The 20,165-nt window shown below is 44.8% G+C and overlaps 1 protein-coding gene across 2 annotated transcripts in view; it reads left to right on the top strand.

Moving 5' to 3' along the window:
• Positions 1-17,491, top strand: part of MED20 (mediator complex subunit 20) — a 54,763-nt gene extending 37,272 nt beyond the window's left edge. For both annotated transcript variants that reach the window (XM_069756392.1, XM_069756391.1), the window contains one exon: positions 15,868-17,491. In XM_069756392.1, the coding sequence (XP_069612493.1) occupies positions 15,868-16,086 (219 nt within the window). In that variant the 3' untranslated portion in view covers positions 16,087-17,491. The remainder of the gene's footprint in view (positions 1-15,867) is intronic.
• Positions 17,492-20,165: the final 2,674 nt, after the last annotated feature.

The raw sequence follows: 20,165 nt of genomic DNA, 5'->3' as shown, positions 1-20,165 counted from the left end.
TATTTCAACTTGCAAGTGCTGTGATCCAGAGCAAGCAGGGGGGGCCCACTCGTTGGCACAGGGCTCCTCATAGTACGGCGGTGTGTTTGACTGCGGGTGGTGCCTCCCACTGGCAGAGACACTTTTGCGTACTATGAGGGGCCCTGCGCCAGTGACATCGCCAACGAGTATGCTCCCCCCCACCTGATGAAGGAACCTGCACTTTCATCTGCACCTTCCTCTTTGCCCCCGTGTAAGGTGGTATAGTATGCGGGAAGGGGAACCTGACTTTCAGCAGGGTCAGATTCTGACTGTGTAGAGTGCAAGGGGAATGTAGTGGTCTGGGTCAATGTCCCAGCAGACTCATCTAGCAGTGGCTGGGCAATGGGCAGGATGAGGAGGAAACACAGATATAGGCCCAAATAATAAAGTAGGCTAAATGCAGTTTAAAATTGGTAACCGGACTAAACAGGCGGCATTGCTTTGTTCAGTGGAGGACAACTGTAATGAGTGGCAGACAGTTAGTAGGCCCAAATAATGAAGTAGGCTAAATGCAATTCAAAATTGGTAACAGGACTAAACAGGTGGCATAGCTAGGTACAGGGGTGGGCTCCTCTGCTGAGTAGCAGACAGTTGTAGTAGGCGCAAAGTATTAACTGGTCTAAATGGAGACCAGGGCCCCTGTATATTTTGACTATCCTCTATCATTTCAACAAATTTGTATTGGCAGTGCCATTGAAGGATTTAACAGCACAGACTACACAGTGGTGGAGCAGGGAGAGGTAAGTATTGCAAGTGGTAGAGCACTGTTCGAGCTGGGGGGGGGACACTCGTGGGCGGCGGCACTGGCACAGGGGCCCCTCATATTACGACGGTGTGTCTGACGTTGGTTGTGCACCACCACCATCAGAAACACTTCATTGTACTATGAGGTACCCTGTGCCAGTGCCCTCGCCCAAGAGTGGGCACACCTACCTGTCCAGGCAAACGGCACTCGCACGGGTGCTTGCGCCAGGTGGTGACCACGGCCCTGTGGGGGGAATCGGCCCATTTAGGGAGGTATAAAAATGGCCTATGGTGGACATTCAGTAGCTGCAAATGGAGGAATTGGAGCAGTCAGTAAGAGGAGGCCAAAAGCAAGATATTTTTCCGGCAAGCTACGTGTCAGCAGGGGAAGGTGGTGCAAAATAATTTGAAATCCATGATTGGTTCATTTTAATGAAGGTTAGATCATCATCATTCTGGGTAGCCAGACATGTCCTTTTTTCGGTCAGTATTGAACCAGCAGCACTGAAGACTCTTTCTGATAACACACACTAGCAGCTGGGCAAGCAAGCTCCTGTAATGCATATTCTGCCAATTCAGGCCATGTGTCTATTTTAGATGCCCAGTAATCAAAGGGGAATGACCTGTGAGGGAGAACATTGATAAGGGAGGAAAAGTAGTTCGTAACCATACTGGACAAATACTGTCTCCTGTCACTTTGAATCGAAGCAGCAGTACCTGTCGTGTCAGCGGTCATTGCGAAATCACTCCACAAACTGGTCATAAAACGCCACTTCGGATTTGTGCACCTCTGCCATGTTGCTCCCTATGGCTCGTGTAAGAACCATCACCGCCGCTGTGTGCTGGGAATGCCCTGAACCAAACAGTCTACAAGAGTTGCTTGTTTGGTAGCCAATATTTGCTCAAGGTTCTCATGTGGCATGATATTTTGTAATTTTCCTTTATATCGTGGATCCAGGAGGCAGGCCAACCAGTAATCGTCATCGGTCATCATTTTGATAATGTGGGGGTCCCTTTTTAGGATACGCAAGGCATACTCAGCCATGTGGGCCAATGTTCCAGGTGTCAATTCACTGCTTGTGCTGGGTTGAGGAGCACTTTCTTGCAAATCAACATCACTTGTGTCCCGCAAAAACCCTGTACCTGACCTTGTAACACCACCAGTTTGTATTGCCCCCTGAGAAGCATCCTCCTCCCATAAATATTCATCCCCATCGTTCTCCTCTTCGTCCGCCACCTCGTCCAGGAGAGTTCCCTGAGCAGACAATGGCTGACTCTCATCAAGGCTTCCCTCCTCGGCTGCAGATGCCTGTTCCTTAATGTGCGTCAAACTTTGCATCAGCAGACGCATTCGTGGGATGGTCATGCTTATGATGGCATCATCTGTACTTACCAGCCGTGTGCATTCCTCAAAACACTGAAGGACTTGACAGCGGTCTTGTAGCTTCGACCACTGCACACCAGACAACTCCATGTCTGTCATCCAACTGCCTGCCCGTGTTTGTGTATCCTCCCACAAATTAATTACAGCACGCCTCTGTTAGCACAGCCTCTGAACCATGTGCAGTGTGGAGTTCCACCTTGTTGCAATGTCGATTATTAAGTGGTGCTGGGGAAGATTCAGCGATCGCTGATGGTTCTGCATATGGCTGGAGTGTACAGGCGACCGGCGGATGTGCGAGCAAAGTCTTGGCACCTTCAGGAGCAGGGCTGGTAACTCCGGATAATTTTTCAGGAAGCACTGCACCCCCAGGTTCAAGGTGTGAGCCAGGCAAGGAATGTGTTTCAGTTCTGAAAGGGCTATGGCAGCCATAAAATTCCTTCCGTTATCACTGACTACCTTGCCTGCCTCAAGATGTACACTGCCCAGCCATGACTGAGTTTGTTGCTGCAAGTATTCGGCCAGTACCTCCACGGTGTGTCTGTTGTTGCCCAAACACTTCATTTGTAACACAGCCTGCTGACGCTTACCACTAGCTGTTCGATATTGGGACACCTCGTGTGCAACATTGGCAGCTGCGGATGGAGTGGTCGTGTGACTGCGCTTTGTGGACGAGCTTTCGCTTCTGGAGGAGGAGGGGTTGTGAGCGCCTACAGACAACTGTTTCCTAGATCGTGGGCTAGGCAGAACTGTTCCATTATGGCTGTCCCCTGTGGACCCTGCATCCACCACATTAACCCAGTGTGCCGTGATGTACACGTAACGTCCATGGCCAGGCCTACTGGTCCATGCATCTGTTGTGAGGTGCACCTTTCCACTGACTGATTGCCTCAGTGCATGGACAATGCGGTCTTTGACATGCTGGTGGAGGGCTGGGGTGGCTTTTCTCACAAAGAAGTGTCGACTGGGTAGGTCATAGAGTGGTACTGCGTAGGCCATCAGAGCTTTGAAAGCTTTCAACCAACCGGTAGGGCATCATCTCTAACGAGATTAGTCAGGGCGTTCAAACCCTATGTATGCGGATGAGAGGAAGAGTTCTTTTCCTAACGAGAGTCTCTTGTAGGGTGAGCTGGACTGGAGAGCTGCATATGGTGGAACTAGCGGTGGTGGTGGACATGGCGGATTGAGAGAGGGTTGGTGATGGTATTCTTGATGTTGGCCTACATACAGTGTTTCCTACCAATAACCTTGTGATTCCCTGACTGCTTTGGCCTTGCGACGATACCTCCACATTTGCTGCTGGTGGTGTCCTAACTGGTGGGCTTACAGTGAGGGAAGCAATGTAGCGTTACTGACTACCTTCATTCTGAGCAGGTGCACCAACGGTACGGGACGTTTGGTAGTTAGTCCAGGCTTGCAAGTGCATTCAGGTTAAATGTCTAAGCATGCACGTTGTATTTAAATCTTGAAGATTCTTCCCCCTGCTAAAGGTCTTTGAGCATTTCTTACATATAACTTTGGACTGATCATTCGGATCTTGGTTAAAAAATTGCCACACTACACTCTTCCTACTATGGAATACCTTTTCAGGCATTGCACGCTGTGCTACTTTCACCGGATGGCCACGCTGTGCTAAAACTGTTTTTGTTTTTGACAAACGTTTTTGGCCTGATACGGGCCTGCTAGATGACAGCTGTTGCGATGTAAATGGCTGCTGCGTATCATCCTCCTCCGCTTCTGAGCTACTGGCAGCGGCACCCTCTTCCCTCCAATGGCTGCCAATCTGGGTCAACAACTGGGTCATCTATCACCTCCTCTTCAATGTCATGTGCACCTTCCTCTGTGTCACCGTGAAAGGTGCTATAGCGTTCGGGATGGGGCACCATAGTCTCAGCAGGGTCAGATTCTGGCTCAGTACATTTTGAGGGCAATGTAGTGATCTGAGTCAATGGAACAGCATAATAATCTAGCTGTGGCTGTGCATCAGTGCATTCCATGTCCGATTCATCTTGTAATGGGCAGATAACAATTTCCCGTTCTAACCCAGGCACGGTATGTGTAAAGAGCTCCATGGAGTAAGCTGTAGTGTCGCCTGACGCATCCCTCACTTTTGGTTTGGGTGAAGGGCACAAGGAAGCGTCTTGTTCCTAACCGGAAGCATCCACTGACGACTCGCTGCTTTTATATTTTGAACTTTCTGAAGAGGAGGCGAAAGATCTAGAGGCTGAGTCAGCAAGGAAAGCCAAAACTTTTTCCTGCTGCTCTGGCTTTAAAAGCTGTTTTTTTACTCCCCAGATAAGGGAGCCTTCGAGGCCTTGTGTAGCCAGACGATGACGCTGGCTCAACACCTCGAGCCTTTGGTGCTATTGTGCTTTTGCCACTACCACCAGATGCACCACCACCATCGGTACCAGCTGGCAACCACCGCCCACGGCTCTTGCACCAGACTTCCTCATTTTTTGGAAAATCTAACCAAAATAACAACCGTTATATGGTACTGTAAAACAAGGTAGAAGGTGTATATAAACTTGTTGAAAATTTTAAATCTCCCTTTTTTTTCGGGGGGTGGCGGGGGAGACTGAACCAAAACTCAGGGCCTGTGCATAAAACAACACAATGTAAGTGGCTGGAAGATATCTGAAAAAATACAAGGACTGTAGTACAATTTCAATTTCCCTACAATGATCTCAGGGAAAGTATGGCAGCAATAAAAGGGACTGCTGCACACAAAAGTGTGGACAAATAAACAAGATAACTGTGCAGAAAGGAGCAACAGGATTTTTGCTTTTAAAAAAGCAGTTGGTTTGCACAGCGGCGTACAAACAGCAATGCAGCTATCGGAGCCTTTTAAGGCAGCCTAATAAGCTACAGAGATGATGCACAAAAATATAGCCTCCACTGTCCCTGCAAATAAATGGTGGTGTTGGACAGTGGAAATCGCTACAGCACAAGCGGTTTGGGGGTTAATCTTCCCTCCCGAACTACAGTGCCTACAAGTAGTATTCAACCCCCTGCAGATTTAGCAGGTTTACACATTTGGAATTAACTTGGCATTGTGACATTTGGACTGTAGATCAGCCTGGAAGTGTGAAATGCACTGCAGCAAAAAAGAATGTTATTTTTTTTTTTTTTTTTAAATTGTGAAAAGTCTTTTCAGAGGGTCATTTATTATTCAACCCCTCAACCCACCAGAATTCTGTTTGGTTCCCCTAAAGTATTAAGAAGTAGTTCAGGCACAAAGAACAATGAGCTTCACATGTTTGGATTAATTATCTCTTTTTCCAGCCTTTTCTGACTATTTAAGACCCTCCCCAAACTTGTGAACGGCACTCATACATGGTCAACATGGGAAAGACAAAGGAGCATTCCAAGGCCATCAAAGACAAGATCGTGGAGGGTCACAAGGCTGGCAAGGGGTACAAAACCCTTTCCAAGGAGTTGGGCCTACCTGTCTCCACTGTTGGGAGCATCATCCGGAAGTGGAAGGCTTATGGAACTGTTAGCCTTCCACAGCCTGGACAGCCTTTGAAAGTTTCCTCCCGTGCCGAGGCCAGGCTTGTCCGAAGAGTCAAGGCTAACCCAAGGACAAGGAAGGAGCTCTGGGAAGATCTCATGGCAGTGGGGACATTGGTTTCAGTCAATACCTTAAGTAACGTACTCCACCGCAATGGTCTCCGTTCCAGACGAGCCCGTAAGGTACCTTTACTTTCAAAGCGTCATGTCAAGGCTCGTCTACAGTTTGCTCATGATCACTTGGAGGACTCTGAGACTGACTGGTTCAAGGTTCTCTGGTCTGATGAGACCAAGATCGAGATCTTTGGTGCCAACCACACACGTGACGTTTGGAGACTGGAAGGCACTGCATATGACCCCAAGAATACCATCCCTACAGTCAAGCATGGTGGTGGCAGCATCATGCTGTGGGACTGTTTCTCAGCCAATGGGCCTGGCCATCTGGTCCGCATCCATGGGAAGATGGATAGCACGGCCTACCTGGAGATTTTGGCCAAGAACCTCCGCTCCTCCATCAAGGATCTTAAGATGGGTCATCATTTCATCTTCCAACAAGACAACGACCCAAAGCACACAGCCAAGAAAACCAAGGCCTGGTTCAAGAGGCAAAAAATCAAGGTGTTGCAGTGGCCTAGTCAGTCTCCTGACCTTAACCCAAATGAAAACTTGTGGAAGGAGCTCAAGATTAAAGTCCACATGAGACACCCAAAGAACCTAGATAACTTGGAGAAGATCTGCATGGAGGAGTGGGCCAAGATAACTCCAGAGACCTGTGCCGGCCTGATCAGGTCTTATAAAAGACGATTATTAGCTGTAATTGCAAACAAAGGTTATTCCACAAAATATTAAACCTAGGGGTTGAATAATAATTGACCCACACTTTTATGTTTAACCCCTTTCTGCCATTAGACGTACTATTGCGTCCATGTGGGGTGGGCTTTACTTCCCAAGGACGCAATAGTACGTCATATGCGATCGGCAGCGCTCACGGGGGGAGCGCCGCCGATCGCGGCCGGGTGTCAGCTGTTTATCGCAGCTGACATCCGGCACTATGTGCCAGGAGCGGTCACGGACTGCCCCCGGCACATTAACCCCCGGCACACCGCGATCAAAGATGATCGCGATGTGCCGGCGGTGCAGGGAAGCACCGCGCAGGGAGGGGGCTCCCTGCGGGCTTCCCTGAGCCCCCCGCAGCAACGCGATGTGATCGCGTTGCTGCGAGGGTCTCACCTCCCTCCCTGCTCCCTCCAGCCCCGGATCCAAGATGGATCCGGGTCCTGCAGGGAGGGAGGTGGCTTCACAGAGCCTGCTCAGAGCAGGCACTGTGAAGGCTGCAGCGCTGCATGTCAGATCAGTGATCTGACAGAGTGCTGTGCAAACTGTCAGATCACTGATCTGTGATGTCCCCCCCTGGGACAAAGTAAAAAAGTAAAAAAAAAAAAATTTCAAATGTGTAAAAAAAAATAAAAAAAAATATTCCAAAATAATGAAAAAAAAAATAAAAATATTATTCCCATAAATACATTTCTTTATCTAAATAAATAAAAAAAAACAATAAAAGTACACATATTTAGTATCGCCGCGTCCGTAACGGCCCGACCTATAAAACTGGCCCACTAGTTAACCCCTTCAGTAAACACCGTAAGAAAAAAAGAGGCAAAAAACAACGCTTTATTATCATACCGCCGAACAAAAAGTGGAATAACACGCGATCAAAAAGACAGATATAACTAACCATGGTACCGCTGAAAACGTCATCTTGTCCCGCAAAAAACGAGCTGCCATACAGCATCATCAGCAAAAAATTAAAAAAGTTATAGTCCTGAGAATAAAGCGATGCAAAAATAATTATTTTTTCTATAAAATAGTTTTTATCGTATAAAAGCGCCAAAACATAAAAAAATGATATAAATGAGGTGTCGCTGTAATCGTACTGACCCGAAGAATAAAACTGCTTCATCAATTTTACCAAACGCGGAACGGTATAAACGCCTCCCCCAAAAGAAATTCATGAATAGCTGGTTTTTGGTCATTCTGCCTCACAAAAATCGGACTAAAAAGCGATCAAAAAATGTCACGTGCCCGAAAATGTTACCAATAAAAACATCAACTCGTCCCGCAAAAAACAAGACCTCACATGACTCTGTGGACCAAAATATAGAAAAATTATAGCTCTCAAAATGTGGTAACGCAAAAAATATTTTTTGCAATAAAAAGCGTCTTTCAGTGTGTGACGGCTGCCAATCATAAAAATCCGCTAAAAAACCCGCTATAAAAGTAAATCAAACCCCCCTTCATCACCCCCTTAGTTAGGGAAAAATTAAAAAAATGTATTTATTTCCATTTTCCCATTAGGGCTAGGGTTAGAGTTAGGGCTAGGGTTAGGGCTAGGGTTAGGGCTAGGGTTAGGGCTAGGGTTAGGGCTAGGGTTAGGGCTAGGGTTAGGGCTAGGGTTAGGGCTAGGGTTAGGGCTAGGGTTAGGGCTAGGGTTAGGGCTAGGGCTAGGGTTAGGGCTAGGGTTAGGATTAGGGCTAGGGTTAGGGCTAGGGCTACAGTTTGGGTTGGGGCTAAAGTTACAGTTAGGGTTTAGATTACATTTACGGTTGGGAATAGGGTTGGGATTAGGGTTAGGGGTGTGTCAGGGTTAGAGGTGTGGTTAGGGTTACTGTTGGGATTAGGGTTAGGGGTGTGTTTGGATTAGGGTTTCAGTTATAATTGGGGGGTTTCCACTGTTTAGGCACATCAGGGGCTCTCCAAACGCGACATGGCGTCCGATCTCAATTCCAGCCAATTCTGCGTTGAAAAAGTAAAACAGTGCTTCTTCCCTTCCGAGCTCTCCCGTGTGCCCAAACAGGGGTTTACCCCAACATATGGGGTATCAGCGTACTCAGGACAAATAGGACAACAACTTTTGGGGTCCAATTTCTCCTGCTACCCTTGGGAAAATACAAAACTCGGGGCTAAAACATTTTTTGTGGGAAAAAAAAAGATTTTTTATTTTCACGGCTCTGCGTTATAAACTGTAGTGAAACACTTGGGGGTTCAAAGTTCTCACAACACATCTAGATTAGTTCCCTGGGGGGTCTAGTTTCCAATATGGGGTCACTTGTGGGGGGTTTCTACTGTTTAGGTACATTAGGGGTTCTGCAAACGCAATGTGACGTCTGCAGACCATTCCATCTAAGTCTGCATTCCAAATGGCGCTCCTTCCGAGCTCTGCCATGCGCTCAAACGTTGGTTTCCCCCAACATACGGGGTATCAGCGTACTCAGGACAAATTGGACAACAACTTTTGGGGTCGAATTTCTCCTCTTACCCTCGGGAAAATACAAAACTGGGGGCTAAAAAATAATTTTGGGGGGAAAGATTTTTTTTTTTAATTTTCACGGCTCTGCGTTACAAACTGTAGTGAAACACTTGGGGGTTCAAAGCTATCACAACACATCTAGATGAGTTCCTTAGGGGGTCTAGTTTTCAAAATGGTGTCACTTGTGGGAGGTTTCTACTGTTTAGGTACATTAGGGGCTCTGCAAATGCAATGTGACACCTGCAGACCATTCCATCTAAGTCCTCATTCCAAATGGAGCTCCTTCCCTTCCGAGCCCTCCCATGCGCCCAAACAGTGGTTCCCCCCCACATATGGGGTATCAGCGCACTCAGGACAAATTGGACAACAAATTGTGGGGTCGAATTTCTCCTGTTACCCTCGGGAAAATACAAAACTGGAGGCTAAAAAATAATTTTTGTGGGAAAAAATTTTTGTTTTATTTTTACGGCTCTCCATTATAAACTTCTGTGAAGCCCTTGGTGGGTCAAAGCGCTCAGCACACATCTAGATAAGTTCCTAAGGGGGTCTACTTTCCAAAATGGTGTCACTTGTGGGGGGTTTCTACTGTTTAGGTACATTAGGGGCTCTGCAAACGCAATGTGACACCTGCAGACCATTCCATCTAAGTCTGCATTCAAATGGCACTCCTTCCCTTCTGAGCCCTCCCATGTGCCCAAACAGTGGTTCCCCCCACATATGGTGTATCATCGCACTCAGGACAAATTGGGCAACAAATTTTGGGGTCCAATTTCTCCTGTTACCCTCAGGAAAATACAAAACTGGGGGCTAAAAAAATAATTTTTGTGGGAAAAATATTTTGTTTCATTTTTACGGCTCTGCATTATAAACTTCTGTGAAACACTTGGTGGGTCAAAGTGCTCACCACACCTCTAGATAAGTTCCTTAGGGGGTCTACTTTCCAAAATGGTGTCACTTGTGGGGGGTTTCAATGTTTAGGCACATCAGTGGCTCTCCAAACGCAACATGGCGTCCCATCTCAATTCCTGTCAATTTTGCATTGAAAAGTCAAACGGCGCTCCTTCCCTTCCGAGCTCTCCCATCCGCCCAAACAGTGGTTTACCCCCACATATGGGCTATCAGCGTACTCAGGACAAATTGTACAACAACTTTTGGGGTCCAATTTCTTCTCTTACCCTTGGGAAAATAAAAAATTGGGGGCGAAAAGATAATTTTTGTGAAAAAATATGATTTTTTATTTTTACGGTTCTACATTATAAACTTCTGTGAAACACTTGGTGGGTCAAAGTGCTCACCACACCTCTAGATAAGTTCCTTAGGGGGTCTACTTTCCAAAATGGTGTCACTTGTGGGGGGTTTCAATGTTTAGGCACATCAGGGGCTCTCCAAACGAAACATGGCGTCCCATCTCAATTCCAGTCAATTTTGCATTGAAAAGTCAAATGGCACTCCTTCGCTTCCGAGCTCTGCCATGCGCCCAAACAGTGGTTTACCCCCACATGTGGGGTATTGGCATACTCAGGACAAATTGTACAACAATGTTTGGGGTCCATTTTCTCCTGTTACCCTTGGTAAAATAAAACAAATTGGAGCTGAATTAAATTTTTTGTGAAAAAAAGTTAAATGTTCATTTTTATTTAAACATTCAAAAAATTCCTGTGAAGCACCAGAAGGGTTAATAAACTTCTTGAATATGGTTTTGAGCACCTTGAGGGGTGTAGTTTTTAGAATGGTGTCACACTTGGGTATTTTCTATCATATAGACCCCTCAAAATGACTTCAAATGAGATGTGGTCCCTAAAATAAAATGGTGTTGTAGAAATGAGAAATTGCTGGTCAACTTTTAACCCTTATAACTCCCTAACAAAAAAAAATTTTGGTTCCAAAATTGTGCTGATGTAAAGTAGACATGTGGAAAATGTTACTTATTAAGTATTTTGTGTGACATATCTCTGTGATTTAATTGCATAAAAATTCAAAGTTGGAAAATTGCGAAATTTTCATAATTTTCGCCAAATTTCCATTTTTTTCACAAATAAACGCAGGTACTATCAAATAATTTTTACCATTGTCATGAAGTACAATATGTCACGAGAAAACAATGTCAGAATCACCAGGATCCATTGAAGCGTTCCAGAGTTATAACCTCATAAAGGGACAGTGGTCAGAATTGTATTAATTGGCCCGGTCATTAACATGCAAACCACCCTTGGGGGTAAAGGGGTTAAAATTTATAAAAATTTAACTGAGCAACAAAACTTTTTGGTTTGTAAGATTTATGAATCTGTTAATAAATCCTGCTCTTGTTTGAAGTTTGAAGGCTCTAACTTATTTGCATCTTATTAAACCCGCTAAATCTGCAGGGGGTTGAATACTACTTGTAGGCACTGTATATCCCTTCTTCTGATGAAGCTGCAGCAACCTCTCCCTATGCTAAGATCGGCAGAAGTAAGATGGTGGCCGGCGTGCACGCCCCTTTATAGCCCCTGTGACGCCGCAGAAAGCAAGCCAATTACGGTCATGCCCTTCTCTAAGTTGGTGGGGACCAAGACCTATGTCATCACGCTGCCCACACTCTGCGTCCGCCTTCATTGGCTGAAAAATGGCGCTGAAAGCGTCATACGAAACGCTACTTTTGCGTGCAGATCGCCGACCTCATGGCTGATCCCACACTAGGGTCGGGTTTCATGAAACCCGACTTTGCCAAAAGTCGGCGATTTTTGAATTTGTCCGATCCGTTTCGCTCAACTCTAGTGGTCATTAATGAGATTGCAAAACAATTCCAAAAATCCAAGAACAGTAATAGGCAGTAATGTACTATGGCCACAAGATGGCACTGAAGTAAAGAACAGTGTTCACATGATGATCCTATCAGTGTTAAACCAGGGTATTCTAGTCCACGTAGGCTTACCACTATAATGGAAAATGGGCACCTGAAGCAATTGCATGGGTAAGCCTTTGCTGCAACACTTTAAGTGGCCAGTTTCCATTACAGAAAGATTTATTAACCCCTTAACAACCAGCGATACCCTTTTTACGGCGGCAGTTAATGGTACTTATTCCTCAGTGCTGCTTTTTAACAGTCCGAGGCTATCCAAGATTTACCTATGAACTACAGATGTTGAAAGTGATTGCCATTGGTGACATCACAGATCTCTAATCCAGTTCTGTCCAGATGGGTGCTACCATATTTGAGGATATGGACTCTACTGTTTGGGCTCATTCACCTGGCCATATTTACAGAGCAATATAATTAAATTGGGGCATTCAGATGAGCAATTTTATTTTTTCATTTTTCACTGATTAAATCTGTTTGTGAACTAAATCTGTGTATAAGTTAGCTTCTTCTGTAAATCGTAACGAGACCCAAGGTCCTGTAAATGAATAATAGCCACTGCTGTAAAGAAAACAAACAAAAAAACGGACAGCATATGGATGACAAGTGAGAAAAAAAATTGTCCCACTTTTCTGGAAGAGACTGACAGATTTTTATTTATTTTCCTTTTTGACTCTTGTGTGAACCTATCCTTTTAGTTATGCGTTGTCTAGGATAATTCAGATCCTGTGGCTGGGGAGAATACACTGAATCTTTGATGTAGCTCCCCCCCACACCTGTCCATCAGCGTCTTCCAATTAATATTTACCAAATTTATTTGTGAAATTTGCTTACTGTTTTTCTTGCAAATGCCAACACGCAAAAGCATTTCTTGCTTCGATGTCGCTATCTTATACTATGTAAACACATATCAAATTTGGCTGTTGGAAAGTGAAAGCTGTACTGTGATTGCCGGCTGTGGAGAACTAAGCCATTTTTATATATATATGTATGTATATGTATATATGTATGTATATGTATATATATGTATATATATATATATATATATATATATATATATATATATATATATATATATATATATTTTATATATATATATATATATATATATATATATATATATATATATATATATACCGTATATACTCGAGTATAAGCCGAGATTTTCAGCCCAAATTTTAGGGCTGAAAGTGCCCCCCTCGGCTTATACTCGAGTCACGGTAGCGGTGGGGTCGGCAGGTGAGGGGCTGAGGGCGCTGAGGTATACTTACCTAGTCCCAGCGATCCTCGCGCTGTCCCTGCCGTCCCACGGGCTTCGGCGCTGCAGCTTCTTCCTCTCTTCAGCGGTCACGTGGGACCGCTCATTACAGAAATGAATAAGCGGCTCCACCTCCCATAGGGGCGGAGCCGCTTATTCATTTCTCTAATCAGCGGTGCCGGTGACCGCTGATAGAGAAAGAAGCTGCAGCGCCGAAGACAGGAGGGGACAGCGCGAGGATCGCCAGGACTAGGTGAGTATGTTATATTCACCTGTCCTCGTTCCAGCCGCCGGGCGCCGATCCATCTTCCCGGCCGGCGCCTCCATCTTCCCGGCGTCTGCGCTCTCTGACTGATCAGGCAGAGGGCGCGATGACGCATATAGTGTGCGCGGCGCCCTCTGCCTGATCAGTCAGAGCAGAGACGCCGGGAAGATGGAGGCGCCGGAACGAGACGCCGGGAGCTGCAATCAAGGGAGGTGAGTATGTGTTTTTTTTTTTATTGCAGCAGCGGCGGCGGCAGAGATTAATGTGGAGCATCTATGGGGCACAGTGAACGGTGCAGAGCACCGTATATGGCACAGCTATGGGGCACAATGAACGGTGCAGAGCACCGTATATGGCACAGCTAGGGGGCACAATGAACGGTGCAGAGCACCGTATATGGCACAGCTAGGGGGCACAATGAACGGTGCAGAGCACCGTATATGGCACAGCTAGGGGGCACAATGAACGGTGCAGAGCACCGTATAAGGCACAGCTAGGGGGCACAATGAACGGTGCAGAGCACCGTATAAGGCACAGCTAGGGGGCACAATGAACGGTGCAGAGCACCGTATATGGCACAGCTAGGGGGCACAGTGAACGGTGCAGAGCACTGTATATGGCACAGCTAGGGGGCACAGTGAACGGTGCAGAGCACTATATGGGGCACAGCTATGGGGAAATATGAATGGTGTAGAGCACTATATGGCACAGCTATGGGGAAATAATGATCTATTTTTATTTTTGAAATTCACCGGTAGTTGCTGCATTTCCACCCTAGGCTTATACTCGAGTCAATAAGTTTTCCCAGTTTTTTGTGGCAAAATTAGGGGGGTCGGCTTATACTCGAGTATATACGGTATATGTATATATATATATATATATATATATATATATATATATATATATATATATATATATATATATATATATACATATACATATACATATACATACATACATACATACATACATACATACATACATACATACATACATACATACATACAATCTCTCTCTCTCTCTCTCTCTCTGAACAGTGGTCTGGCTTTTCATTACAGATGTGGCAATGCCAAATATGTGGTGTTTTTTTTTTTTTTACTTTTAAACTCTGGTTCTCTTCTTGGGAAGTATGCTTATACATGCTGATGTGGAAATTTTAATTTGCATCAGGATGTGTGTATATATACAACCTTTTTGTTTTAAGGGGGTAAAGAGGCCATTTCACAGTTTTCTAATTTGCACAAAGCTGATAGTTGTGGCCAAAAGTATTGACACCCCTGCAATTCTGTCAGATAATACTCACAAATTCTTTGGTATTTTCATTTAATTTGTCTTAAAAGAAAAGACACAAAAAGAATTGTCCTAAAGCCAAATTGGACACATTCATTCCTGCATTAAGACTGTCAAAGGCCATTATTACAAATTACTTGTGTTTTAAAAGGTAGCTTCAAATCTCAGTGAGACAGAAGAGTATGGGAATATAAACTGATGACGACCTTTGACAGTCTCACTGCAGGAATGAATGTGTCGCATGGATTTATGTCTTTTTACATCAACTAAGGAACTTGCCCCTCAGACTATAAGGGGTCATCACAACAGGGACCCCAATCAGAGGACAATAAAACAATCCTTATCTAAGAACTGGCCCAATATTTATGGACATAACTGTTTATCACTAATGGTAATTCTGCTTCATGTCACCTGTCTTATCCATGGTTTATCATTTTTTTTTCTATACTATGTTGTGCATAAATATGTGATTCTTCAGAATTTGTTTTAGTCTTTGCCTGATGAAGAGACCTGTGTAGTCTCGAAAGCTTGCAATTTGTTGCCATCTTTTCAGTTAGCCATTAAAAGGTATCAACCACTGAGGACTCTCAATTCAAGGCTATGTGCACATGTAGGAAATGTGGTACAGAATTTTCTGCACTAAATCTGCATCTGCAGATTTGATGCAGTTTCTGTGCAGTACAATGTAAATCAATGTGAAAAAAAGCTGCTCATGGTGCAGAAAAATCTGCGCAGAAACGCTGCAGAACTGCACAAAAGAAGCGACGTGCACTTCTTTGAAATCTGCAGCGTTTCTGCGCAGATTTTTCTGCACCATGTTCACAGCTTTTTTTTTCACATTGATTTACATTGTACTGTAATCACAGTGCAGTTCTGCAGCAGAAAAATCTGCTGCAGTTCTGCACCAATTCTGCACTAAATCTGCATCGTGTGCACATACCCTAAATGTTTTTCTCTAATTTGTGTAATTAACAGCACCTGTAACTTACCTGTGGCACCTAACAGGTGTTGGCAATAACTAAATCACACTTGCAGCCAGTTGCATACTTTTGGCCACAACTGTATCAAGGTAAAGGAAAGAAGGCTAAAGCATATGGTTCCCTGTGATTTTCGCAGTATACTGTAGAACTGCAAAAAAAGTTGAAGTAAATTCATTAAGTTCTTTTACTTTTAGTAATCTTTTAACTTTGTTGAAAAAATCTTTTACTGCTATACATAATGCAAAACTAATTTTCTCAATTTTCTTTCTAAGGTGGACTACTGCCCTTGTGCTGTGCCAGGGGACTGCTGGAATCTAATGGTGGAGTTCATGCAGAGTTTTATGGGCAGCCACGCACCCACTGTTCCCCCAGTTTTCAGCTCCAAACATGACACGCTGTATACACCTGCAGACACCATGGTGCAGTACATGGAGCTGCTTAACAAGATTCGCAAGCATCAGCAGGGCACAGTGACTGGGATGAGATTATGAGAGGGGAAAAGTCAGACTTTACTCCCTTCCCAACATGGAGCTTGTGTGTAAGAGGATATTTAGTACATTGGAAAGAAGCTAGGACCATGGATATTCACTCCAGCTGGAAGAATGGATTATTTAAGATGTACTTATGTACTTGCACAATTCATCACTTACCTTCTAAGAATTGCTAGAAAAGAGTCATGTAATATTCGTGAAGGTGTACAGGACATCTTGTTGGCGTAATTGTAGATCAGTGCAACAATAGACAAAGTTAGTAATACCATGATAAAAGATAATATTTCATACATGTTATCTAGGGTCTTACATCAACGGAACCGGTCAGCAGGCTTTTAGATCCCAAGCTAACATCATCTATGTGAGATCCCTGTAGTGTTGAGGATATCCATGACATTTTGTTTTATATGTCTATATTACCCTTTTATAGAAATTCAACTCTTACTTTTTATGCAAATGATGCTTGTCCCTTCACTTACAGCTCTTTGGCCTCTCTCCCTCTTTTCCCTTCCGCCTACTGTCTGTGAATGACAGGTAATGTTTCTCTGTGACCTGCTCGTCCGCTCAAGGTCTCGCTCTAGCGATATCATTCCCAAAGGCAGACATTCCCGCAGTGTCATAAGAGCCTTAGGGTATGTGCACACGATGCAGATTTAGTGCAGAACTGCAGCAGATTTTTCTGCAGCAGAAACGCTGCAGAACTGCACTGTGATTTACATTACAATGTAAATCAATGTGAAAAAAAAAAAGCTGTGCACATGGTGCAGAAAAATCTGCGAAGAAACGCTGCAGATTTCAAAGAAGTGCATGTCACTGCATTGTGCAGTTCTGCAGCGTTTCTGCACCCCTCCATAATAGAAATCCATTGATAAAATCTGCACAAAAAACGCATAAAAAACGCACCTGCGGATTCTGCCAGGAGATGCAGATTTTATGCAGAAAATTCTGCACCAAATCTGCATCGTGTTCACACAGCCTTACTGTGCATGTGTTGCCCCCAAGAATGATGGTGCTTTTACTTCACCATGCCCGGTCTCTGCTCAGATTACCGGAGCTGACCGGAACTGGTGAAAAAGCTGAAAATTTTATTTACAGGTGATTTATGCCTTAATTGTGTAGAAAATACCTTGATGAATTGGGTCATAAACTATTGATAAGATATAAACAGGTGCTTGACATGCTAACCCAGGCTGAAATAAGGTTGGGGCTTAAAATAAAAACTCTAACCCAGGGAATTTGAGCCAAAGGGCCTATTTTTCTTGCATTCATTTGTCAAGCTTAAGACTTCACGATGATTTGCTGAATTATCTACATTTGTTTTTGTTTTGTCTTTTCAAAAAGTATGCAATGTTACCTGTTTTGACCTATTCTACTCTTACAGGTAAAATAAAGTAGCGGGTCAATACATCTTGCACAGGTATAATTAATTTAGTTACATTTTTGCAATACTATATTCTTAATGAAAAGATATAGATGAGTAGGATATTATAAAAGGCCAAACAAAGGCGTTATCCTAGTAAGATAACTGCTCCTCAAGTCATAGGCATCCTCTCGATCTTCTTGGTTATACATACGCTATGCATCTGCAAACATTATATACATGAATTCTGCTATTACTATATATAATGAGGTTTTTACAGGACATGTTGATCGAGTGTATGTCCATCTTCCAGTGTCAATAATTATTATTTATTATTATAGCGCCATTTTTTCCATGGCTCTTTACATGTGAGGAGGGGTTTACATAATAAAACAAGTACAATAATCTTGAACAATACAAGTCACAACTGGTACAGGAGGAGAGAGGACCCTGCCCGCGAGGGCTCACAATCTACAAGGGATGGGTGAGGATACAGTAGGTGAGGGTAGAGCTGGTCGTGCAGCGGTTTGGTCAATCGGTGGTTACTGCAGGTTGTAGGCTTGTTGGAAGAGGTAGGTCTTCAAGTTCTTTTTGAAGGTTTTGATGGTAGGCGAGGGTCTGATATGTTGTGGTAGGGGGGATGCACGAGAGAAATCTTGTATAAGATTGTGGGAAGAGGAGATAAGAGGGGAGTAGAGAAGGAGATCTTGTGAGGATCGGAGGTTGCGTGCAGGAAAGTACCGGGAGACGAGGTCACAGATGTATAATAATAATAATAATAATAATTTTATTTATATAGCGCCAACATATTCCGCAGCGCTTTACAAATTATAGAGGGGACTTGTACAGACAATAAACATTACAGCATAACAGAAATACAGTTCAAAACAGATACCAGGAGGAGTGAGGGCCCTGCTCGCAAGCTTACAAACTATGGGGGATGTATGGAGGAGACAGGTTGTGGATGGCTTTGTATGTCATGGTTAGGCTTTTGTACTGGAGTCTCTGGGTGGTGGGGACCCAGTGCAGGGATTGACAGAGGGGAGAGGCTGGGGAATAGCGGGGGGACAGGTGGATTAGTCGGGCAGCAGAGTTTAGACTAGATTGGAGGGGTGCAAGAGTGTTAGAGGGGAGGCCACAGAGCAGGAGTTTACAGTAGTCGAGGCGGGAGATGATGAGGGCATGGACTAGGGTTTTTTCAGATTCTTGGTTTAGGAATGTACGGATCCGTGAAATATTTTTTGAGTTGGAGTCGGCAGGAAGTGGAAAGGGTTTGGATATGTGGTTTGAAGGAGAGATCAGTTTCAAGGATTACCCCAAGACAGCGGGCTTGTGGGACTGGGGAGAGTGGGCAGCCGTTTACTGTAATGGATAGGTTCGTTGGGGAGGTCGTGTGAGATGGGGGAAAGACTATGAATTCTGTTTTGTCCATGTTAAGTTTTAGAAATATAGCGGAGAAGAAGGATGAAATAGCGGATAGACATCGAGGGATTCTGGTTAGTAGGGTGGTGATATCTGGTCCAGAGATGTAGATCTGTGAGTCGTCCGCATAGAGATGATACTGAAAGCCGTGAGATTCTATGAGCTGTCCCAGGCCAAAGGTGTAAATGGAGAAGAGCAGGGGCCCTAGAACTGAACCTTGCGGGACTCCGACAGATAGGGGGCGAGGTGAGGAGGAGGTGGTGTGTGTGAGTGGGAGACGCTGAATGTCCAGTCAGTTAGGTATGACGAGATCCAGGATAGGGCCAAGTCTGTGATGCCAAGGGATGAGAGGGTCTGCAGCAGCAGGGAATGGTCCACTGTGTCAAAGGCAGAGGACAGGTCCAGGAGAAGGAGGATAGAGTAGTGTCGCTTGCTCTTGGCGGTTAATAGGTCATTGGTGACCTTAGTTAGGGCAGTTTCAGTGGAGTGGTGTGACCGGAAGCCTGATTGAAAGTGGTCGAAGAGGGACCAGGAAGATAGATGGGAGGACAGTTCTAGATGGACATGTTGTTCCAGTAGTTTTGAGGCAAAGGGGAGAAGTGATATAGGGTGATAGCTAGATACAGAGGATGGGTCAAGTGAGGGCTTTTTGAGGATAGGTGTGATTGAGGCATGTTTAAAGCTTGAGGGGAAAACATCAGTTGTTAGTGATAGGTTGAGGAGATGGGTTAGGGTTGGGATGAAGACTGTGGCGAGTTTTGGGATGAAGTGGGATGGGATCGGATCAAGTGCACAGGTGGTGAGATGCGATCTTGAGAATAGAGTGGAGAGTCCGTCTTCTGTAATGGTGGAGAAGTTGGTTTTGGAGGTGGAGGGCTGGGTAGTTGGGAGGAAGGGTTGTGGGGGTTGTTTACTAAAACTGTCTCTGATGTTCTCAATCTTCTGCTTGAAAAATGAGGCAAAGTCTTCAGCTGAGATGAGTGGGGAGGGAGGAGGTGCTGGGGGGCGGAGGAGAGAATTGAAGGTGTTGAATAACTGTTTGGGGTTGTGAGACAGGGAGGATATGAGAGATGAGAAGTAGGTTTGTTTAGCTGTGGCGAGTGTGGTCTTGAAAGTAGTGAGGGACTGTTTGAATGTGATGAAGTGCTCGCTGGAGTGGGATCTTTGCCATCTGCACTCAGCAGCCCTGGAAGCTCGCCTCAGTTCCTTGGTGAGGCGGGTGTGCCAGGGCTGTCTGTTGATTTTGCGAGCTTTGGTATGTGAGAGGGGCAAGAGATTCCAAAGCTACAGCTATTGT

This window comes from Ranitomeya imitator, chromosome 3 (genome assembly GCF_032444005.1).
Source record: "Ranitomeya imitator isolate aRanImi1 chromosome 3, aRanImi1.pri, whole genome shotgun sequence".
NCBI classification, from domain to species: domain Eukaryota; kingdom Metazoa; phylum Chordata; class Amphibia; order Anura; family Dendrobatidae; genus Ranitomeya; species Ranitomeya imitator.
The sequence above is the reverse complement of the archived record's forward strand: the minus strand, read 5'-3'. Positions and strand labels throughout refer to the sequence as shown.